This window comes from Rhinoderma darwinii, chromosome 10, assembly GCF_050947455.1.
Source record: "Rhinoderma darwinii isolate aRhiDar2 chromosome 10, aRhiDar2.hap1, whole genome shotgun sequence".
NCBI lineage: Eukaryota > Metazoa > Chordata > Amphibia > Anura > Rhinodermatidae > Rhinoderma > Rhinoderma darwinii.
The window spans coordinates 22679790-22704955 of NC_134696.1; the positions used below are offsets into that span (position 1 = coordinate 22679790).

The following is a 25166-nucleotide window of genomic DNA, read 5'->3' on the forward strand; positions in this document are numbered from 1 at the left end:
GAACAGCTGGTTGCTGCGGGCTCCAGGTGTCGGACCCCTCGATCATCTACAGATGACGTATCCTGTGGATAGATCATCAGTATGAAAAACCACCCCGTGCCTGGACACCACCTTTAAATGTTTAGTCTCCCATCCTCGTTCTGTGGCTCTTCCTATCCGGTAAATATCTGGTACCTTTGTTCTGAAGTATTGAAGTTTTGTAGCTATAATTGGAGATCAGCTTTCATAAAGGTGTAATAAATACATCTATGTAATAAATAACATGTAATACATATTTTCTAATGTGTTGGAAATCTTTTATGATTTCTGTCATACATTAGACTGCACTAGGCACTGTTCACATTTGCATTACTGGCTCCTCCGTTGCAAATTCCGTCAGTTTTGACAGAAAGAATAGCCCTCTGTGCAGCACAATTCCTCCTATCAAAACAGTAAATTCCACGACTGACCACATTGCTAGTCCATGTTGCCTGTCGTACGATGGATCCGTCAGAGCTTCATTGCCTCTGCTATAAACGGAAGTCACGAGGCAAGTGTGAACATAGCCTTCATACAATATGGAACCGGATCCACACTACTACATCCCTTTCTCAATTTCTTTGCTATGCCTCTATGAGAACAGATTATTAACCACCGGAGTGTTGCCAAAACTTTTTCAGGTTAACTTGGCAAATGCATGTGGTTGGGCAGTTTTCATAACATGCCTTACTATATACGTACATTGTGTTCTGCTTGGTCAGCCAGTACTGGATAACACTGGGGGTTCTGTGTTTGCAAAGGTCTCTATTTCAAAAATGTTACATTCTCAAGAGGGAATTTTTTTAAGTAACTGGTAGCAGTTAAAATCAACCACGCATGGCTTTTTTTGGAAGAAGGGGCATCCGAAGCTGAAAATGGAAATGAAAATAATATCCCTGCTACCAAGAGGGTTTCTGGTATTTTTCAATGAAAGTGTAAAAAGGGTTAAATGTATTTTTTATAACAGGTGAGATTCATTTGTAATATACAGGTATTATCAGCTGTAGTTCCAGCACTACCTTCCACTACCGAACCTCCAGCTGACAAAATCAAAATTTCAGCTGCTTTTTGCCAACTATAGAGACTGAGGATTATACGTCAATGTTAAATCAGTCGTTCATTAGATGACTGCAAAGCTGCTGTATTCCGCTGCTAGCAGCCTGTAGTCAGAGCGGGTGGGCAGTAGTCAGAGCGGGTGGGCAGTAGTCAGAGCGGGTGGGCTGTCACTGGTATTTTGGTATTCCAGCAGCTCCTGGCTCAGTAGTTGCACTTAGATCTGTGACTATAATAAAACTGATGTATAAGCAGTTTTTTAATAGCTCATGAAAATTGGAGCTTTAAGCTAGATCTAGCACATGTCGCTACTCATGCTCAAACTCTGTACACGTAGGCCCCGTGAAGCACTGTATTTTCCTCTAAAAGAGATGAGAATACCTCTGTAATGATCAGAAGCATGCCACTCATTTTTCTGCTCAGATTCTGTATGGATTTGTGAATCAAAACCGGTGTGTGTGTCTCCTATGGTACAGTAAAGACCTATATATATATATATATATAAAAGCATTGAGCAATAAATCAGACTTGCGGCAATATCTGTATACGTGAAGCTCAGCTTGGACAAACCCACGGTTATATTTTCCAGGCAATTGCTGCCAAAGAGACTTTAATGAGTCCGAATGACTAATTAAAATAATAAATTGTAAATCTGGGCATTGTTTTTTCATGTCGCTGCCATAGTGAAGCTATTGGAAGCTCTGCCTGACTGGATCCGCAGCCCTCAGCGTCTCTTTAACGATTCCCAGTCTTGTCTTACCCACCGTTTTAAACAAAGGGGTCTAAGATACCCTGTATTTGTCATTTCCTCCGCCTTTTGGACTTTAAGTTCTGTATGCATTACCGTGACAATGGTTCTATGAGTAATGTACGAGCTAGCGGAAAATAAACCACCCTTGGAGGGAGCCAGCGTTGGTTTCGTAGAGATGATATCTTAATTGGTAACAGCTGCTTTTGGGAAGTGGTCCCACTTAACATACAAGAGAACAAGGATGAGCTGACGTTTTCAGCTACTTAAAGTGAATTCCATCTTTTCAATTGCCTTTTTCGGTTCAAAATTCTGTGTTAATTATTTTCTTCTTGTATCTATGTCACGATCTGTGGGTATGTGGACCCACTGGGCCGTACCATCGTAGCGGTATAGAAGCGGGCCAACAGGATACCAAGTCAATGTCTATAGTTCGAATAAGGGTACATGTGGTAATTCAGACAGTAGCGACGTTTAAGGTATGTTCACACGACAGCGTCCGTAACGGCTGAAATTACGGGGATGTTTCAGCCTGAAAACATCCCCGTAATTTCAGCCGTAACGGCATGTGCAGGCGCTTGAACGCCGCGTCCATTACGGACGTAATTGGCGCTGCTATTCATTGGAGTCAATGAATAACGGCTCCAATTACGCCCAAAGAAGTGACAGGTCACTTCTTTGACGCGGGCGTCTATTTACAGGCCGTCATTTGACAGCGGCGCGTAAATATACGCCTCGTGTGAACAGACAAACGTCTGCCCATTGCTTTCAATGGGCAGATGTTTGTCAACGCTATTGAGGCGTTATTTTCGGACGTAATTCGGGGCAAAAACACCCGAATTACGTCCGTAATTAGTGCGCGTGAACATACCCTCAGGCTCGGATTGGACCTTGGCAACAGACACCAGGCGTGGTGTAACATAGCAGGCGTAGTGTATGGCACAACACGACTCCAACTCTCTACGACAGAGGAAAAAGGTAGCACGGGATACAGGTTTTAGGTACAGGAACACTGGGAACTGAAAAACACTAAGGGACCATTTGCAAAGACTAACACTGGTAAACACAACAACGCTCAGGCAATGAAGGAAGGGGCAGTGCCCTATTTATAGTCCAGGGTGACCATGGGCTAATTTTACATACTTTTCAGGTGCGCGCGCTGGACCTACGGGACACAGCAGAGTGAAGCGGAAGTAAGCGTTGGCATCTCCTGAGGAGGAGTTGCGGGCCAGCGCTCACAGATCCATGGCTGCGGCCGTCGGAAGGTGAGCAACCCCTACAGTCCGCGGCCATGGGCGTTACAATCTACATAGCGAACGGAGCTCCGTTTTTCTGATACATAGCTCCAAATCCCCTGCGTAGAAATAGGTTAATGCAATTCTGACTGCCTGCAGCCACCACTAGGGGTAGCTTACTGCATACTGTTTTTTTTTATGGAGTTCAATGTATAAGTGGTATGCAATAAGCTCCTATGCTCCCTCTAGTGGTGACTGCAGTGGCCACAATTTTTAAAGCGTACCTAAACTTTTCAGGAGACTTTTCAGAATAACCTATCATATGTGTGTACATGAGGAATAACACTATTTCTGGCCATCATATGACTTGAATTCTTAAAATTTTTAGCAGTTTTCCCTTCTGCAGGCTCGATCTCTGATTCTCAGTTGTCTCCGGCTCCACCCACTTGCTCAAACTGCTATCATGTCTTCTATACACTGCACACATAGAAGAGGTGAATCCTGCTCTCCTATCTCTATATTATATTATAATATATATATATATATATATATATATATATATATATATATAGCAGAAGAAAATTTGCAGCACTCCAACATGAAAAAAATGGTGGTTTATTCAATCCAAACTAACAGCAACGTTTCAATCCTACAATAGGATCTTTATCAAGCCTGATAAAGATCCTATTGTAGGATTGAAACGTTGCTGTTAGTTTGGATTGAATAAACCACCATTTTTTTCATGTTGGAGTGCTGCAAATTTTCTTCTGCTATATATTATTATACGTCCGAGGATCGGGACGTTTTGCTGGGCACCTGGTCGATTATTCATTAGTGAGTGCTGCTGTCTTCTTGTGTGCTATATATATATATATATATAATCATCATATCCAATGCAGTGTAGCTGAGAATCCAGCACTTGGGATGAGATATAACACTTACCAGGAAGCTGCAGCATGTCTATCTCTCACTGTTCTCCTGTCCCTCCTCCCCTCTCCATAGACTTGTATAGGCAGTGTGTCTGTGTCTCATTTTCTCTCTGCTCCCTCCCCTCTCCATAGACTTGTATGGAGAGGCAGCAAAGAGACACCCCCCCCCCCCCCCCTTCAATTCAGCTCTGTAACTAGGGCTGGATTTTGCTTGACAACAGGGCGGGATAGCAGTCTACAGGAAGGGAGACACCTAGTGGCAGTAACTTCACACAGAATTTGCAGGGATAAAACCGCTTAATTCTAACAGTAGGGGAAGATATTCTTTCATTAACTAGCGTTTGCGTTAAACTGAGTCGTTTTCATTCAAAGGGCGGTCTAAGGGCCTGTTCACATCACCGTTCGCTTTCTGTTCCAGGGTTCCGTCGGAGGTTTCCGTCAGGTGAGCCCCGCAATGGAAAGTGAAACTGAAATCACAGCTTCCGTTTCTGTCACCATTGATATCATGACAATAGTTGCCAATGAATTGCGCTGTTCAGTCGCTCCAGTGATCGCTTAAACAGCCATTACACACAGATTATTAAGCCTGTAGGTGGAGTACAAAGGACTGATCTGCTAACGATTGGAAGATTTCTGAGTAGATGAGGGGATACAGAATACAGAGCAGCTGTATCTCAAAAATTAAAAATAATTTTCAATAAAAACGAATTATAAAGTTGCACAAAACACATTGACCTTTTTTATTTAATAAAAGAAAATCAACCTAGGTTACATAGCCTGTAATGCTGGAAACACAAAGTTATAGCGTTAATAATCATTTCTAGTCGCGGTTTTTTTTATTGTGGAAACTATTATTTAGACACTTGGATATGATGATTTGTTGAATTCTTCCCAATTCCCCTTGGTAAGATCACTTGAACTACCACAGTCATTCAGGGCATTATGTGTAGCACTTCTTCCAGAACTGGTGCCTCTTCCTGGCATGTCCTAATGTAACTAGGTACAGTTAAGCCTATTTCTACTGCGCAAATTGTTACTGGGTTTCTATAGCTAAATGTCAAACACGAGCCGCGCAACATTAGCATGACGTTTAAGGAACACTCCAGTCTGATACACTGTGTTATGACCAGTGCAGGGCCAAAGGGGGAGGGGCGGGGGCGGGGCATGACACAAATATTCAAATTAACCCTCCTCCAAAAGGAAGAAGAAAACGGTCTCTCGAGTGCCAGCTATATGTTATGTTGCCGCCCTGTAAGTCATGTCCGACCCATTAAAGAAACGTAAAAACTTGACTAGGAAAATCCGCGAATCCAGACACCAATCTATAGACAACACTGTTTGAGTTTTTGCTCCTCATCAACCAAAACTCTGACGAGGAAGAAACATGCTGAAACAGTGCTGTGTACAAAGTTTTCTGGTGATTTACCTTCTTGGAAATGTCCCCTTTACACCAGACACTGTACAGTTATCTGATTTAGGAAAAATGAGACCCTGTAGTGCAGAATAGATGCCAAACTAAGCTGTTAGGGGTGTTTCTGACAACAAGCATGTTGACTTTTACCAAGAACAACCAGAAGAATTATGAATGCAGCTCTGGATTATAATACGGGCTGTAACATTTTCACTTTTAGTATATACGGGTATAATAGACTCTATGGCATGGCAAACGCGTGAGGTTTCAATTCGGAGTCTTCCCACTAGATGAGATCATTATAAGGCGTCCAATGGAATCAATATATGTTCATAATTCCCAATGAACAGAGCTCCTTTGCTCCATTGCAGAGTAACTTTGCCAACGGAGTCTGCCAGCTTTAGCTTATGGAGGGGAATTCCCATAAACGTGACCCCCGTCTTTTAAACATTCTCTAAACCGGAAATTGAAAATAGATTTGTGGCCACCACTATCTCAATTAGCCAGTGTCGGATGTAGATAGTGACATGAGGACCTCTGAGTATTTGGATGATGGTGTTATCTATACAGAACTGTTTTCTCTCTTCGTCTTCGTTCACATCTGCGCTAGGGTCCCGTTCCGACGTTCCGCTATTGATTCCTTCAAAACAAGGAACCCTGCTGCTGCTCATTGATCATCTGTCACATTTCGATGTAGTTTGCAGACCTTGTTTTTTCCGCTATCCGATCCTCAGTCTCTGACTTCTACTCACGTTCTCTGTTCCCTGGGGGGGGGGGGGGGGTTCTACAAGGGGACTGTGTGGCTCTACCTACAAGGGGACTGTGTGGCTCTACCTACAAGGGGACTGTGTGGCTCTACCTACAAGGGGACTGTGTGGCTCTACCTACAAGGGGACTGTGTGGTTCTACCTACAAGGGGACTGTGTGGCTCTACCTACAAGGGGACTGTGTGGCTCTACCTACAAGGGCAGTGTGTGGCTCTACCTACAAGGGGACTGTGTGGCTCTACCTACAAGGGCAGTGTGTGGCTCTACCTACAAGGGGACTGTGTGGCGAATTATCTACTGAGGGCAGTGGGTGTCATTAAATTCATCCGTTTTTAAAACTGATGAAAAACAGGTTCAAATCGGCCGTTAAAAACATGGAACACGGAACGGATGCAAAACGACTGAGAAAAACTGACCAAAACGGCTGTTTTTATCGGCTGACACTCAAACCCTGTCGTGTGAATAGAGCCTTAATTGCTAGAATGTGATCTGCTTCACGTTATTCTGTTTACCTTCAATTACCACCCTTCAATGATTTAGACTGCAGCACCCTTAGGGCCCTATAGTAGGCCATGAAAATGAGCGCCAATCAATGAGACCGCTCGCTGATCGGCGCTCATTTGCTCCTTTCACAAGGAGCTGTGATCCGCAATGACTGGGGACGAGCGCTTGTTACTACGATCGCTCGTCCCCATACATTCCCATCATGTCAGCAGCGCGTCTCCCTTTTTACACCGGAAGATGTGCCGCCGACGAAGATAATATTCGATGCTGCATAAACGATACAATCCACCAATGAACGAGCGTTTGCCCGTTCATCGGCTGATCGTTGTCCTGTTTTACACAAGGCAATGATCGGGAACGAGCGTTTATTTTGCCAAATGAGCGGTCAATCATTGGCCGGTGTAAAAGGGCCTTTAGCGAAAGGGTTCAATCTCCTTCATGTGGACCAATTGGCAAATGCGGACGTGTTTATGGAAATGTATTACCTGGTCTTTTTGTGATGCTGTAAGAACGTGTTGGCTGATTGGTTGATTTTTATCCCTTGTAACCAGGTCTTCCAGGCCTCGCTCAGGCTGCTGAAAACGATCATCACGCATTATATTCCCAAACATAAACTGGGCAAAGGAGAAACGGCGCACTGCGTGGAGAAAACCCTCCCAGACCTGCTGTCTAGGACGGGCGATACTGCCAATAGGCACAGGGTGATCGCATCCAACTTTATTCAGGTATCAGAATGACAAACATTACTATTTTGAACGAGTAGTAAACCTCCAGTACATAATCCATAATGATCTTAAAACAACGTCTCCACATTATATTATAATCCTGTGCCGGATTTTTACATGCCAGATTAAAGGAATTTCACCGCATGTAGATATATTTTGACTGTAATAGATTTCGCAGACACATCAAGATTTTTTTTTATTTATTTAGACCGTGTATCACATCCCTTATCTACATGGAGCAGCTCTTTAGTGGAGGGGTTACTTGGAGGAGATGGAAAATCCAGCCAAAAATACATATATTTTTTATTCTACTGTGTTTTCTATACTACATGTTGGTGGATCAGATCATCGCAACGTATGACCTTTGTCCATCACTGATTTCTATCGCAGAGGGTCTGTAGCACTGTGTAGGTGTAGAACAACTAAACCACTCACCAAGCGTTGAGAGAATCCGGTTATCGAGAATCACAGTTGCAGCATTTTAATAAATCCTCATAGAACGGTCCTTTGTTTAACTTGTTGTGCCAGATTTCCATTAACCGTAATCCCTGAGTGGTACCAAAGTGTTTCGTTCTCCTTAACAAAGTTGTAGGAAATCGCCACATGTTCTTCTGTTGGCAACGCTCGGCTGTTTGCGATACATGCAATATCCTATCGTTGTCTCCCAGAAACGACATGTAGCGTAAACACTGCGAATTTTCCGCAACAGGCTTCATTGTGGATAATCCGCAGTGTATTACAAATCTCATCCACACGCTGCATAAAAAAACTGGCGAAAAAAACGTTCATTAAATTGACTTGCGGCGAATTATTTTATATTTTTTTTTTATCCTCCGCGTGTCAATTTATGTTGCGGGAATCGCTGCCTTTCTGTTGTGGGTTTTCCCCATTGAATCCAATTGGGAGCTTAAACCCACAACAAATAGCAGATTTTGCGATTCTTTTTTTTTTTTTTTGTGGCGGGAAAAGCTGCAATTCCGCCGCAAAAATCGACTCAGAAAATAAAAAAAATCTTATACTGCAGCCAATCACAGGCTGCAGCGGTTATATGGGATGAAACGTCCTCTCGGGAGGCCAGACTGGCTGCACGACGTCAGAGGGACGCATCGCCATGGCTACGGGTAAGTATAATTTCTTTTTTTCTTTTTTTTTTACCTGCTATTTTGCGCAGCGGACCTTCCAGACCAAAAACTGCATCTCAAGTTGGTGCGGGTTTTTAGGCCGGAATTCCCTGCGACGTCCAGGTCGGATACGCGGTGTTCCTTTACACTGCGTATCCGCCCTGTGTGAACATACCCTTAAAGTTAGGAAATCCATTGTGTGGCTCCATCTAAATTGATTTCCACTGTAAAATGTATCCATCAGCTTAATATGCTGCGCTATGTAAGGGCAGGATATTACAGCTACAGGTCCGTACTCCTAGCAGCCAAAACGGCACAACACAAGGGCCCGACGTATTCATGAGGGGATTCTCCCCACGCCTTTTTTGTGCCATTTTGGCTACTAGGAGTAGGGACCTGTAACTGTAGTACAACACCCTTATGTAGGGCAACATACTGCTGATCAATAGGGGAGTAGCTGATAGATTAGAAGACTAAAAAATGTCCAATACCAGAACGTATAATTGATCCGCACTGACAGATCAGCGCAAATAATGTCTTCAGAGCTCAGAACAATAAACTTGATGAAAGCCACAATGTAAATATCATTGGTAAAAAAAGACAAATCCCGAGGGTGTGCGGTGTGGACAATACATGCCTTGTTCAGAGATGATCTGAGCAGCTGCCCAAGCCTAACGGGCTCTGCTATACTCCAGCTCAGCCAGGGAAACAGTAACGCTCTGTCTATTAACTCCCTGCCTTTAGGGACTACTGCCGTTATTTACCGCCGCGCGCTCCCAGCCTGGAAAATAAAACACACATTTCCTTTTTCGACATAGACATGTCTACATAGTTAATAGTCGTCTTGTGAAGGCCGTGGCCCCCTCGCGCGTCTCCCCGGCGGTACATGATTATTTCATGGGCAGATTTTGGCTCCAGCGTAAGGGATTCGTAATCGTACACTTGAAAGGAAATGGGGAGAGTCATTACAGATAGACTTTTGTGCTGGTCAGATGTGACACACCGAAGAGAACAGACGCAGAAGAAATTCTAGCAAAGTCTTTAAGTGAGACGTTTAATCTTTATTTCAAAGTGTTTTTCTTAATTGGTTTTGTTCGGCTGATAATGCTACAGTGCGAACACCGTGCGGGGACGTGAACAAGTCGTGGTGCAGCAGAAGCCCTGCTACTGTCCAGCTGTGTTCACACGCAAAAACGGCTGAAAATGACGGAGCCGTTTTCAATATTGCCACTTAGGAAAAACCGCTCCAAAAAGGGCTCAAGATGTGACATGCTCCTTCTCTTTAGGCGCCGTTTTTTTTTTGTTTTTTTTTTAAAACAACGTTGTAAAAAAGCGCCCCGTCTGAACATAACGCCGTTTTTCCATATTGAATTCAATGGGCAGATGTTTGTAGATATTCAGCTACTATTTTTTTCAGGTGTATTTCGAGGCGTTTACGCCCCGAAATACGCCTGAAAACTCCTCGTGTGAACATACCCTTTCACCGCAAAAAGGTGGAAGGAATAATGAATGTAAAGTGGCTATGTCATCATAGACATTGGCGGTACATCTCTAGGATCGGCAGGGGTGCGACCGCTGTGAATGATCGCTGTAACTTTGCAGCAGTTTGGGAAAGCGTCGTGCTGCTTTGTCTCCTGACGGTTCTGGGTGGGCTGCCACTTCATTCTAGTGGTCGGTGGAGGTCCAAGCAATTCTTGCAATGTAATATACCACCTTATAAACCGTTTCATCACGTGTTTTTCGGCCGCAGTTTTCTCTACAGACCTCAATTCTGCAAAACTGCAACTGATCAGCTATTCTGCTATTTGTTAAAACCCTGTTCAATGTAAAACGTTCTGAGCATATTGAGTTAAGGGGGTCAACCACATGAAGACCTCCTCTATTAGCTATCGTTTAGAGCTGTGTCCAGCAAAGTCTTTTGCTCTGTAGGACTGCAGATGTCCATTAAAGACCAAGGATAGTCTCACCTCTCGCCCCCACCCCAAAATATAACCAGGTGATCAATTTGTGGGTCTATACATCAGAGTTTGGCTCCAATCAGACCAGAGTTGTGATATTATTCACCATCGGGGATAATGGTGAATAAAGGGGCATACAGTGCCAGATAGCTGCGACAAGTGTAATGCAGAATATTGTTCTGAAATCTGATAATATCACCAATGTGCGTTGCTGCTCGTGTATTGTCTCACACGATTGATTGATACCATATCCTCTTCTGACTTGGCTCTGTGCGGCTATATTAAGGTGGATTGCCCTATAATATGCAATTGTGTTGCAGGTAAATTTTAAGCACTCCACTGCAAATCTACTTCAAATAGATTCTCCGCGTTGCACAATCCCTACTGGTTAAAGGGGTCCCTTGACAATAAACTGGCCGCAAAGTGCCTCCCTGCTAAGACCCCCTGTGACCAGCTGTAATTTGTGGGGAAACCTGGCAGTAAGTGTTCAACTTCCCCGCAGTGCCACCACAGGAGATATGAAGTATTACACAGTGTACATACTAATCAATGGGTTGTGTGTGTAATGCAGTACTGGACAGGTCCTTCAGAGAGACGCTCTCTAAGCAAGAGAGAATGGATCTGGAACATAGGACCCCCCCCCCCCCTCCACTTTATTAACTTAGAATACCCTAATAGGGCATATGAAATTAAGTTTCAAAATTGGACAAACCCTTTAAGCCATAAGGGTAAAAAAGCGTGTACTGTAAGATTTTATGTTCTGGTAGAAAATTCCCAGGGTTTTCCTGCAACTAATTGAGGAGAGGAAGTTTGACTTCCAGATGTGAAAGGTCCTCAGTGGTCTGCTGTATATTAGTCCCATTAGCTCTTACCACCATTAATTAATTATATATATATATACATTTTATTTTTTTTATGTTAATTTATATATATATGTTTTTTTTAATTTCTTGCAGGAGATGGCGCTATTCAAGGAAGTAAAGCCCCTGCAGATAATTCCAGTTAATTTGGTTCAACCGTTGAAGGGAACGCTACCATCCAGATTGGCTTTGAGCCAAGTAGAGCTTGTGGAGAACCTGCTTAATGAAATGGGTATAGACGGTTCAGGGTTCACAATTGCCAATGTCATGAAGGTAAATGTCGGCCTGGTTTGCACTAGATGACTTGAAACTTTAAGGGCTCATTCAGAAGAGGGTAAAACTCGTCCGTGTGCTGTGCATGGAAATCCCGCACAGCACGCGGACCCACTGATTTCACTGGGGCCGCTCACACATGCAGGAGTTTTTACACAGGGAGAGTCCGCTGCGTGAAACTCGCTGCATGTCCTATATTGGTGCGTTTTCACGAACGTACGCGCCGATTGACGTCAGTGGGAGCGTGAAAACCAAGCTCCGCACACGGATGCACATGTGCGTGATTTGCGCATCAGTTCGCAAAGCACAGATTCAATAACGCACACGGACCAGATTTACGCCTGTTTTTTTACACGCGTAAATCTGTCACGCTCGTGTGAATGTAGCCTAAAGGGGTTTTATGTAAGTAAAGCTTAATCTTCGTATAATGATACTTTAGGGTCTGTTCCCGCTGAGTTTCTGCCTGAAAAAATTCCATTTGTCACCGTTGTTTAAGGGTCCATCATTTTGACAGAATGGGGGGTTGTCTGGCAGACACATGGACATTACATTGTTATATCTTTTAGATCTGCTAACACAGATATAATGTCTATCAGACAAAATTATAAGAACTCCTCAATATCCAGGGGTGGGACTCATTTTTGTACTTCTAACTTCCTGTTTGCTCTGTAGCTTTGAACGTAATGCGGCACTTAAAGGGGTTGTCCAGGCAGGGGGTGGTTTTTCTTACCTCTTCTCAGTATATGATTGGTGGGTGTCCAAAATCCAGACCCCGCACCGATCAGCTGTTTCGGCTGCAGTGATCGGTGCCGGAAGCAGATGGCATCGTACACTGTATAGCGGCCATGCTGCGGGACCTCAGCTCTGCCCCTAGTTACTTGAATAGGAGGAGAGCTGCAGCACGGCCGCTATACTGTGACCGGAGCGATCCGCTGCCGACACCAGACCCCCACCGATCATATTCTGATCACCTATCCTGTGGATAGGTCCTCAGGAGGAAAAACCGCACCATGCCTAGACAACGCCTTTAGGGAGCCGCCCATTCATTCTCTGGGAACGTTTCTGGTCTCTGCAGTCCGGCCCTCTCTAATCCGATAATGATGGCACATCTTGGCAATATGCCATCACTTCATGATCTGGAAAAACCCAATACAAGGGAAAACTTTTCTTCTGAAACTTATAGTTCATGGTTTTGCCTTTTCTTGATTAGTTTTGCAGTAATAAAGAGAGACGTTTGTCTTTTTGGTTTTGCTGCTCTCTGACATTTTTGTTGCTGATGTGCACACCCTGAATGACTTCATACCCTACCACCAGTGAGATCGGACGCGGCAAATGCCAGTAAGCTATGCCAACCAGCTGTTACATTGCGAGGGCTACGCTCAGGAATATTTTTGCAAATTAGGAAAACATTGTTTTTCTGGTTAGTAACAGGATATTTACAGACATTTGTAACAGAGCCAAGCGACGGCGCTACCTGGGGCGATCAGCCTGATTACTATTGGAAAAATCTCATTGGAGATCATCGTGGTTTTCCTTCCAAGTCTTCAGTCTCTGCTTAAGTTGAACTGACACACATAAAGGGCACTACCCAGAACAGCTAAAATGTACAGGGATTCAAGGCAATAATAAAAAAATAGCGCTTTTTCATGGTTCGTTCCCAACCGTGTCCCTGTCAGGCATCGTGATGCTGGAATTCAGTCCTCTGCAAATCTGCGTTTCCTAAACTGGGTTAGTAAGTACATATTGCCAGAGCGGAGGGAAGTGACAGCAACTCTGGGCCTTCCGACTTTGTCACTTTCTTAACCACTTTATTCATTACCAGTTGAAACGGCAATGGGAGTAACATCTGTACCCTTTTTTTTTTTAGAATTTCCGAAGTTACATAGATTGTGAAATAAAGACACAAAGACCATCAGGTTCAGCCTCTCCTAGGCCTACGTGTTTGGTTAAAAAAAAAAATATATAAAAAGGGGGAAAAGAAACCGCTTGGGCAATTGTGGCCTAGTGGGGGAGGGGGGCATCTTTCTTGACCTGACTTCTGGTATGAAGCAGTTGATGCCCCCAAGGCCCCTGTACAGTTGGTGGAATGAATAGTTCATTAGTTAGTTCTTCACCTTGTATGTATTTATGCATTTTGATAAGATCACCCCAAAGCCTTTGAACCCCCTCCAGCTTCCCTATAGCATTTTGCAATGTGAATCCCAAATTTGCACACCATATTCAAGATATGCCTTACAAGTGTTTTTTTTTTTAGAGAGGAAATATTCTATGTGAATCGCAAGTTTTTAATCTCTTTTTGTGCACCTTACAATTTTATTTGCTTTTGCAGCTGCTGACTGGCATTGAGCTCAAGCAGACAAATGTTGCCGGCAACAAGATCGATCCTTCTTACCGCGATAATGACTGTAATATGTGTTCTTCTGTTAGTTTGCTTTAGGTGCACTGGATTACACTACAGCAGAAGTGCGGGACAGAGCAGTGCGGATTATACTTTACTTGTACCAGCAAGATCGAGCGCAGGTCCTCGAACACATGCCAACAGACGACACCACCATACGCAAGAACATTCTATATAAAACCCTGTTTGATGGATTTTCCAAAATTGATGGTAGACCGACAGAATCTGAACTTAAGGTATGATTTCAGACTTGTGTTTAAACGAGATACTTGTTCCCTTATTCCCTTACCTAAAATAAAGGGAAAAACATAGCTACATACTTTAATAGTGCCACACCTGTCTACAGGTTGTGTTTGGTATTGCAGCTCAGCCCCATTTATTTTATTACCAGACACTACATGGACATCTTCCCTTGTAAACGGGATGTGCTGTTGACAATCTATATGGATACTGAACGTTCATATAAGCATTCGTTCATCCCCCATACAGTTGACATTGGCCCGTGTAAAGGACCTTCTAAACGATCACCGATCAATGCTCGTTATGGGCACATATCTGCCTGTGTAAACATAGCTTAATATATCTTAGTAAAGAGAATCTGTCACACTGAACTGCCCGCCCATGATGTACCAGTGTGAGGTTCTATCGCTGGTAGTGGCACCAGTCTGCTAACCCCTGAGGAAGCCACTTGTTTGCGATACGCGTGGGGCTCTTTCTCTTCCTCCCTCTCCCCTAAAACGGTTCTCACACAGGACATGTTGACCTCATGCTAATTTTGATGCAACATTTTTGTCCTTGTTCCTTTATCTTTGGCATTCGAACGTCTGCTCTAGGGGTTTAGGTGAGTGAGTGGGAGTTACTACTTTGTTTGCCACTTATCATGGTGGTCTGTCTCCCCTTCCCATTGACTTGTATATGGCCTTCTCTATGCCGGTTTTAACCTCTGCATAGCATACTGAGTTCTAATCAAATAAAATATATTTTGGATATTCACATGACTTATTGGTTTTTGCCTTCTACATACCCATTCTTTGGTTTCGAGTTACTGTGTTTCACAGGGTATGTGGCAGTATAAATGCAGTGCCTGCCTTAGAAATTTTTTCAGTCTGCATAAAGGGTTACTTATTACTGTATTTTTGTCAAGTTTCACTTCTTCCACTTATTCAATGAAAATACCGCTTACAGATGTGGTATAAGGGGCAATGCCAAAACTTCTGGAGGATCTATCTCCGTATTGGCGCCAAGAACAGAAGCTAGCGCCTTTAGGGACTGGCAAAGAAGTGCCTGAACATCTTGAGACAAAACCTCCTGTAGACAGTGATAAGTCAGTCAGTGATAGAAATACCAGCAACCAAAACTATTGAGTGACTATTTAAAGATACTTAGTGCAGCTAAACATATAAAAACTTCTGACATGTCATAGTGACATGTCAGAAGTTTGGATTGGTGGGGGTCCGAGCACTGAGACCCCCACCAATCGCTACAACGAAGCAGCTGAAGTACTCATGTGATCGCTCAGCCGCTTTGTGTTTGTTTGGCTTTTTCCGGAAAGCCGATGTATCGGAGTACGAGGTCATAGACTTTCTATTGGATCCATACATCGATACATTTATTTCTGGAAATAGCCGAAACAGACACTGCTGCTTCGTTCTAGCGATCGGTGGGGGTCTCAGTGCTCGGACACCCACCAATCCAAACTTCTGACATGTCTCTATGACATGTCAGAAGTCTGTCAAACGTTTAGCTACACTTTAAGAGATTCTTATAGCGGCCATGCACATCAAATAACTGAGCGTAGAGCACACCGCTATCTCTACAAACTCCTCCATATACACTTGTATTTGGAATGGCTGAGCAGGAATGTTTACTCAACAAGGTAGAGGGAATTAGCTGTTACCAGACACCTGGCGCCGCTTATCTCCCAGAGGAACAAATGATCAGGTATGTTAAAATCCTGCATGCCCGATCCATGTTTCACCGTGCGGACAACAATGGTAACGTTATTCTCCTACCACACACATTAGATGGTCGGCGAGATCAGCGGTATAGACCAACACTTCTTTTTACACATGTATTTGGAGCTTTCATTTTTTTTCTTTTTCATAATAATGTGTTTATCAGGCACAGAAAAAGGCGGCTGCGGAAGAAGCAGAACGGAAGAAGAAGGAGGAGATTCGAGCTCTTCAGGAACAGCTGGCAGCCCTTAAGGAGATGCAGTCTGAGGTTCAGGCTGGCAAGGTACCAAGTTGTATATATATATTGGCCTCTAGGCTCCGTACCTCACGTCTCCCACATCTAGGAGCAAAATTCTTCCCTTCCAGGTTGCTTCTTTCTATATACACATTCACACACTGAAAGAATCCAGGTTGGCCGCAGATGTTACCCAGAGCTCAGAAACCAGAAATGGTCAGGAAGGAGAGGACTCTGCGCTCACTGCTGTTTTTGGCTAACTACGTAAATACACTTTGACAGCTACAACCGCAGCTTTTAAAAACAGTAATAGACTTGTACAAAGCAGTAAATGGCAGGTAATATAGACTTTCTTCTTGAAGTTATGTAGTTGACACGGAGTTAGAATCTACGGCAAGTGGGTAGAACTTACGTTCTTAAAGGAGCGCTCCACATAAATACATTTTTGCAAATCTTTGCAGCATTTTCTAACTGTCCTCTCAGCGATGAGTAACACGTTGCGCTCCTTTCTAGCGGGACCCCTTATTTCACCCCTTTGTTGGTGTTGCTGCCGAAGGTAACTTGGGTGCCACTTGCTGGTTATGTGACGTCATTGCAGCAAATGAGATAACTTGCTATTGCCATTTGCTGTCCAACAGATTTTCTATGTTTTTGTTTTTTTTGCACATTCATTTCTCTGTTTTTTTTAGGGTAAAGAACAAATGCCAAAATCAAAAGTAGGTAAGTAGGCTGCCTTCATTTTATAATATTAATATTGTGTGTGGCAGACGGAAGTAGAAATTTCACATAGAAATTCTTCTTAGCTCTATTGACAGGAGGAATGTATCCATAGACTTCTATGGGCCTGACACATGCAGCGCGTCCTTTTTGCATACATCTGAGTGGTATGCATTAACATTTTTAATACACAAAAAAAAAAAAATTGTCATCTAGGCTGAGAGTTTTTTTTTTTTTTTTTTTACAATGACAGCCAAATGCAGGCGTAAAATTGCATACGTTTGAATATTTTCCTACTGTATACTTAGGCCATTCTGGTGTGAACAGAGCCTTAGGGCCTGTTCACATCACCGTTCACTTTCCGTTCAGGGGTTCCGTCGGAGGTTTCCGTCGGGTGAACCCCGCAACAGAAAGTGAAAGTGAAACCACCGCTTCCATTTCAGTCACCATTGATATCAATGGTAATGGAAACATCGCTAATGGTTTCCGTTCGTCACCATTCCGGCAGGTTTCCAGTTTTCCGACGGAATCAATAGCGCAGTCGACTCCACTATTGATTCCGTCGGAAGACGGGAAACCTGCCGGAATGGTGACGAACAAAAACCATTAGCGATGTTTCCGTCACCATTGATATCAATGGTGACTGAAACGGAAGCGGTGGTTTCACTTATAGTTGCGGGGTTCACCCGACGGAAACCTCCGACCGAACCTCGGAACGGAAAGCGAACGGTGATGTCAACAGGCCCTTAGGCTGGCCATACACATTCGATAGCTGTCGGCTGAATTCTTCTTTAGCTGTCAGCTATTCCTTTCCGTTTCTCCCCTCCCCCTGCACACCTTCACATTCAGCTTTACCGTACGTGAATTCTAAGTGGGGAGTTGGGAGGAAGCCGCTGCTGGACACCTCTGGTGGATTATCTCCGGTGAGAACAAAAGGATCGAGCATGTTAAAGTCCAACTTCCCGATCTTTCTCTCCCGACATCTGCCATTGTAGGACAGTCCAGAGGCCCCGATACACATTAGATGGTCAGCCGATTCTGCCGAAACGGCCAGGATCGGCCAACATTAATCTAATAGACACCTTAAGGCTCTGTTCACAACTGCGCTGTGGTTTCAGTTTATAACGGAAATCACAAAGCAGTGCCGAACCAGTACAATGGATACCGCCGGCTTTTCGACAGACCCAATTGACTTAGAATAGGTTCGTCGGTTTCCATAGTTTTCAGCACTATTCTACCCATCAAACAGAATCTGCGATGAAGCCTCCGACATAGGTGTGAATAGGACCTTACGTTGCTGAAATTATAACCTGCAGCAAGTTAAAACATTTAAACAAATGCGTTAATAATTATTCATACTTCTTCGCTGAATGAACGGCTGGGGCTGTCGTTACACCCATGTGTCTTGTGTTATTTTTGTTCGGTGATTGTCTAGGTCTGGGGTCACACACTGCACTGCATGGGTAAGAGCAGGAAGATTGATGGATTTCTTTAGTATTCCGTATTATAAGTATATGGTTACTTAGCTTGAAAAAAATAAAACCGGTCCTCCAAGTCCGCTGTAGAATAAAAAACCAATAGGAAACACTTTAGGAATTCATCTTGAACCATATCCTTGTTTTTTACACTGTAAATCCTGTATAACAGAACATTGTTTTCAGAGTCTGATTAGCATTTAGGGGATTTTCCAGCAAATCAATTTTATGGCATATTTCCGGTTACCGGTTCAGAACTGTAGTTGACATTGATTTTCAAAATTGAGAGAAAAAAGGTGCAGAATGTGTGCGAAAAGTACACTGTAGGGATATTTTAGGCAAATGAAAGGTTATGGATACGTTCAGCATATACACCAGGAGCTTTCCAAGTGTATACGGCGCACACCAGAAATGTGCTGTAAACCTCCGATATATATACTTTGATATACACTATATGGACAAAAGTATTGGGACACGCCTCTTAATCATTGAATTCAGGTATTCAGTCCCAATACCACAAGTGTATAAAATCAGCACCTCGCCGTGCAGTCTCCTTTACAGACCTCTGTGATCGAATGGGTCGCTCTAAAGAGATCACTGAATTCCAGCGCGGTCCTCTAATAGGACGCCACCGTTGCAACAAGTCAGTTCTGCAAATTTCTTACCTCCTAGATATTCCGCCATGAGCTGTGAGTGATATTATTGTAAAGTGAAAGGAACCGCAGCAACTCAGCCACAAAGTGCAGACCACGTAAAGTTACAGAGGCGCCGAGTGCTGAGGCGAATAATGCATAAAAGTCGCCAACTCCATAACTGCTGAATCCAAACCTCCTCAGATATTAACATCTGCACAAAACTCTGCCCAGGATCTTCATGGCATGGGGGCCGAGCAGTAACATGCCAGCCTTACATCACCAAGCACAATGCCAGGCGTCGGATGGAGCGGTGTAAAGCCGCCGCCACTGGACTCTGGAGCAGTGGAAACGTGTTCTGTGGAGTGACGCTTCTCTATCTGGCGGTCTGATGATGAGTCTGGGTTTGGCGAATACCAGGAGAATGTTACCTGCTGGGCTGCATTGTGCCACCTGTAAAGTTTGGTGGAGGAGGGATAATGCTATGGGGTTGTTAATAAGGGGTCGGCCCCTTCGTTCCAGTGAAGGGAAACCTTAATGCTTCCGCATACCAAGACATTTTGGACAATTGTAATTTCCAACTTTGTGGGAACAGATTGGGGTTCAGCCCTTTTCTGTTCCAGCATGACTGCGCCCCAGTGCACAAGGTCCCCGATGGTTGGGTGAGTTTGCTGTGGAAGAACTTGACTGGCCGCACAGAGCCCAGACCTCAACCCCATACAACAGCTTTGGAATTAACTAGTACGGAGATTGTGAGTCCGGCCCTTCCCTCCAACATCAGTGTCTGACCATTATAAATGCTCTTCTGGATGAATGGGCAAAAATTCCCAGACGCACTCTGAAATCTTGTAGAAATCCTTCCCAGAAGAGTGGAAGTTTTAGCTGGAAGGGGAGGACCAACTCCATATTTAATCCCTATGGATTTAGAATGGGACGTCAAAAAAAAACTCCTGTAGGTGTAACGTGTAAGTGTCTCAATACATTTGTCCAAATAGTGTATATCATGGTTCATTTTGCCAAATGACAAACTCTGCTCTGCTACATATTCTTTACTATACTTCACATAAAAATGTGGTCACTACTGATGTCATTAAGGTATTTTAAGTAAATTGTTCCATTACCAGTCTGCAGAGCTGTGGTAGTCGGTGACTATTTCCACCATCACGCTCCACTTACATACATGACTTCATAACTTTCACACCTGTGTCTTAATGAGCAAAGTGCAGATTCTCCTGGAAACTTAGAAGTAAAACATCTGTATCTGTAAAAGGCGGATTCAGGTTTGCCACGCGGAAATGTGATCCAGCCGCAGGCTGCTTAATACCTCAATTATCAGATTATGTGGCATATTAATAAACTTACTGGTTGACAAACATGTTAAATATTGATGTCATTAGAAACTTGTTAGCTTTACAGACCCATCCAAGTGAATATGCAATACCAGTCTCCGACCATAGACAAGAGGGGCGCTATTTTTTGAGGAGCCTTTTTTCCTAATAGCTTTTAAAGGGTTTATAAGAGATGTGCTCATTTGCAACCAATTAAATTTATTATTCTTATTAAACAAATAGTCTCGATTAGAAAAGGTGGTCGTTTGTATATGCCGATCCAACCAGGCTCTTTTCGTAAACGGATCCGGTATAGATGTCATGGCTCCATTATAAACGGAAGCCATGACGTCCTGGTGAGCAGCTCCGTGGCCCCTTTTATTGCACCCCTGCTGATAAAGTGCCAGGTGGAGAGGACGCTGACATAGGTGTTTCTGTATTCCATCTCATTTTATTGCCTTTGGAATAACAGATTTTAATTGCCGTAGAAAGTTGCAATCAGCCAAGATGAAGAAAAAAAGACCTTATAAAGTGGACCGATACTTGGCAATATTAGGACAAATGAAGGACTAGAGAAAAACACATGAGACAGGATAACGGAGGAGAATATAAGGAGAGGACGTTTAGCCATGGGACATTTATTGGAGGTATCATCTCAGGGACACCACGTACCCCTGCTCACACACTGCATTTTACCTTCAAGTTGCAGCTGTATATTTAAAGGGGACCTGTCACCAGAGCAGACTTTTTAAAAAAAAAAAAAATTTTATTGAGTCATCTGTCAGATAACCCAATGAGGTTAAATCAGGGGGCAATATTGCGCCCTATAAACAGTCTCCCAATATACCAAAGCTTAGGACAATACATAGGCCCGTCACCTTACAGATGAACCTAGGGGAGTCACATGACACCGCCCTGACACTGATGAAACGGGACAATCTCGATCTCTAAACAGTCAGAGGTTGGATCTACATTTTCTTAGGAAAGATATTTATGACATGCTTATTGTGGACCCACTGGGCTACTCTACCAGTTTGGCATGGCGCCACCTCTAAGGGTGTTATCCAAGTAGCCTCCACTTTAACCCCCATAGGAGGATGTGGACTTCGCTGCGGGGTCACTTCCTCTTGAGGTGGTCCCGAGGAAGGTACGAGACTCGGCAGCGGGGACCACCGGCAAGGGCGGCACGTGTCATCGACGTTACACATATGCTATGAATGTCAGATTAGTAGCGGTCCGACCCCTGGGATCCTCTTTGATTCCCAATAACTAGGCTGCCCAGTCCCCTACCCCTGGTGGCCAACAAGGTGTCAATGTGTTGTCACTCTCTCCATTTGAAAGTCGCGGAAGAGTGGAAAACGATTGTCACCCAGCTTTCCCAGAAACAGATGCAAATAAGTGTAATAGGAAATACTAAATATTCATTAGGGAATCCGACTCTTTAGTGAATATCTATAATGCAAAACTCCTTCTGTTACAGGGAAACTACAATAAATAAAAGCGAAGACAACTGGAGGCTTTCAATTATTATGTCCTGTAATATGTGAATGAAAGTTGCCCTGTCCCTAGATATTCCCGCCCTGTGCTGGGATTACATGATTTAGAAGTGATTATTAAGCTTTGTATAGGGTTGGCGTCATGTCGGCAGATTATTGACTCTACAGTCCCGAGTTTACGTCCGTTGCGTCTCTGCCGGTTTCACCTCACATTTATCTTTTCTTATTGCAATGTTTTATCTTCCAAGATGACCGAAGCAAGAAGCTGTCCATGTCTCCAAACAGCGAAACGCTCGATGACCAGTCCTCTGTTACGAACTATTTAGATAAGTAAGTACAATATTTGTATTCGTGATAGCGTCGCTTTATCGGCAGCCGCCCACCATATAAAACCGGAAGCCGATAACACTCGTCACTCTTTACTTAATGGGTTGTAAGAGAAGTTCAAACATTTCTGGTAATCTATTGACGCGTTTCATTTTCTATACATTTATATCTTATGACTCCCCCAGCTCCCATTTATAACATAACAATAAGTGGGCGCTACCATATTTATTCTTCTGCCAGACCAAAACTTCACTATGTAAAGGTCACCTGTCAAATAGATCTATCGTGTGTGACGTTCTTATCCAAGGATACTCCGTCTGCTGCGTGTGAGGAACGCCTAAAATAACTTATTTGCCCCAGTCCTTTGGCTGTCCAAGGTGGCTATAACCTAGCTCTTATTTAAAGCCACACTTTAGGGCCACTTTATATTTGCCAACTGCATAAATAGCAATTCCGTAATATAAAGCAATTTTTTGGAAATGCTTGATATTGCCAGAAAACTACCAGGCTAAATAAATAAACAGGCCCTTCATTACAGTGCCATTCACACTGCCCCCAGGGCTTCCTGTATATGTTATAAGCACTTAACCCTCCACGATCCAATGCTACTCTGTCCCCTTCTATCCGAGAGAAAACATAGAGATAACATTTCTTCTGTTCTCTATGGTTGGACAGAGTGCTTTCCTGACCCATCTTTAGTATTAGGAAGGTGCTGCACCTTATCAGCAAATGCTGAGAGTTGTAGTCTTCCGACAGCTGGAGAGCCATTGGTTGCAGACCCTTGCTCTTGATACTTACGGGTCATCCCTCACACACCGGAAACATATTGCTAGGTTATTTGGCTTCCAATGAAATTGTCCCTGGTGTGAGTATGGATCCCACTTTTACGCCGCTGGTGGTGCTCAAGATCACAACATCAGACAATCACTACCACATGGATGAAGCACGCATCAACACACTTCATCGTCCACTGGTGAGTTACTTGTGCCTTTTAGTTTTCTGTCAAATGGAGTGGACGGCAGATGAATAGCATGCAGGCAGTAAACAGAGGAATATACAGTGGACAAGAATTATCAGCACTCACGGTCTTTATCTGAATACTATCCCACAGGAGGGTAAGACAACCGCTTGGCAGCCCAAATGCAGAAGAAAGGAAAACAAACCAGTGGAACTACTCATCCCAGGGTGCACATAAAACCACTATACTAAAACTAGATCTCTCAGGGGACCAACAGGTCCCACAGTATAAACAAACACATAGACAAGAACAGAGTCACCAACGAGAATCTGGAAAGAGTTAGCATGCCGGAAACGGTATAACAAGCGCCTGAGTAATCCAGACCTGAGGTATATATAGGCCCAAAAAAGGTACTCCACCCCATTAACGAGGCAAAGCTAAATGATCACCAAATCCCAGTTCAGACAACAGGAAATGCCTAGCAATGCCCAAACACAGAGATAACCGAAATCATTGATTAGCAGCAGTCCTTTTGCTAATCATAACGCCCTCTAAAGACTGAGACTGGTTACATTGTGTACAGCGCTGCAGGACAACTTGACTTGATATATAAATAATAAGAAATGCATTATATATATTTACAGTTTATGCATCTTCTGCGGCGAAAGAGATGAGTCGTTCACAGAGGAAGGCTTGGATCTCCATTATTGGAAACAGTGCCCAATGCTGAAGCGCTGTGAACACTGCAAGCAGGTAAGTGACTTGTCTCCTCACAAAGGACGAATATGATCTGGCTCATCGTCCATATCCTATACAGACCTCCTATCACTTCTTCTATATTTCTTAATCAGGTTGTGGAAATTGCCAGCCTGACAGATCATCTTCTGGCCGAGTGTGATCACAAAGACCTGTTTGGAAAATGCCAGCACTGCACTGAAGCCATATCTAAGGATCACCTACTGGAGCATGTCAAGACCAAGACTTGTAACCGTACGTATCTTAGTTAATAAGACACCGGTCCATCTGCCTGCAAACGACTGTATATAGATTCATTAGGAATAATATATCTCTGCTTGTATTTTGTAGGGCACATCACCTACATTAGAGTTATCTGTGTTAGGAGCTGCTGAGAAACACAATTCCGGTTTTAAATGGAACATATTGTACGGGTAGACAGTGCGGAGCACTCATATTGTACGGGTAGACAGTGCGCAGCACTCATATTGTACGGGTAGACAGTCCGCAGCACTCATATTGTACGGGTAGACAGTGCGGAGCACTCATATTGTACGGGTAGACAGTGCGGAGCACTCATATTGTACGGGTAGACAGTGCGGAGCACTCATATTGTACGGGTAGACAGTGCGGAGCACTCATATTGTACGGGTAGACAGTGCGGAGCACTCATATTGTACGGGTAGACAGTGCGCAGCACTCATATTGTACGGGTAGACAGTCCGCAGCACTCATATTGTACGGGTAGACAGTCCGCAGCACTCATATTGTACGGGTAGACAGTCCGCAGCACTCATATTGTACGGGTAGACCGTCCGGAGCACTCATATTGTACGGGTAGACCGTCCGGAGCACTCATATTGTACGGGTAGACCGTCCGGAGCACTCATATTGTACGGGTAGACCGTCCGGAGCACTCATATTGTACGGGTAGACCGTCCGGAGCACTCGTATTGTACGGGTAGACAGTCCGCAGCACTCGTATTGTACGGGTAGACAGTCCGCAGCACTCGTATTGTACGGGTAGACAGTCCGCAGCACTCATATTGTACGGGTAGACAGTCCGCAGCACTCATATTGTACGGGTAGACAGTCCGCAGCACTCATATTGTACGGGTAGACAGTCCGCAGCACTCATATGTCTCGTCTTTCATTTTAAGTAAAACGTGGAACATTTTGTGGAGTAAAGGTGAAATATAAGATTATCATGATGGGCTAACATGTGTACGGAGCTTAGGAACCCTATATATCATGCAGTTGATGAATATGCAAGAGAGAGATATTCCATTAAAGACATAGACATTGTTG

The 25166-nt window shown here is 43.8% G+C and overlaps 1 protein-coding gene across 2 annotated transcripts in view; it reads left to right on the forward strand.

Annotated features, from left to right (window-relative positions):
* CEP104 (centrosomal protein 104) overlaps positions 1-25166 on the forward strand; it is a 73293-nt gene that overhangs the window by 27254 nt on the left and 20873 nt on the right. For both annotated transcript variants that reach the window (XM_075839493.1, XM_075839492.1), the window contains exons 12-19: positions 7217-7390; positions 11426-11602; positions 14030-14236; positions 16122-16238; positions 16880-16910; positions 22087-22168; positions 23768-23876; positions 23975-24113. In XM_075839493.1, coding sequence (XP_075695608.1) covers positions 7217-7390; positions 11426-11602; positions 14030-14236; positions 16122-16238; positions 16880-16910; positions 22087-22168; positions 23768-23876; positions 23975-24113 — 1036 coding nt within the window. The remainder of the gene's footprint in view (positions 1-7216; positions 7391-11425; positions 11603-14029; positions 14237-16121; positions 16239-16879; positions 16911-22086; positions 22169-23767; positions 23877-23974; positions 24114-25166) is intronic.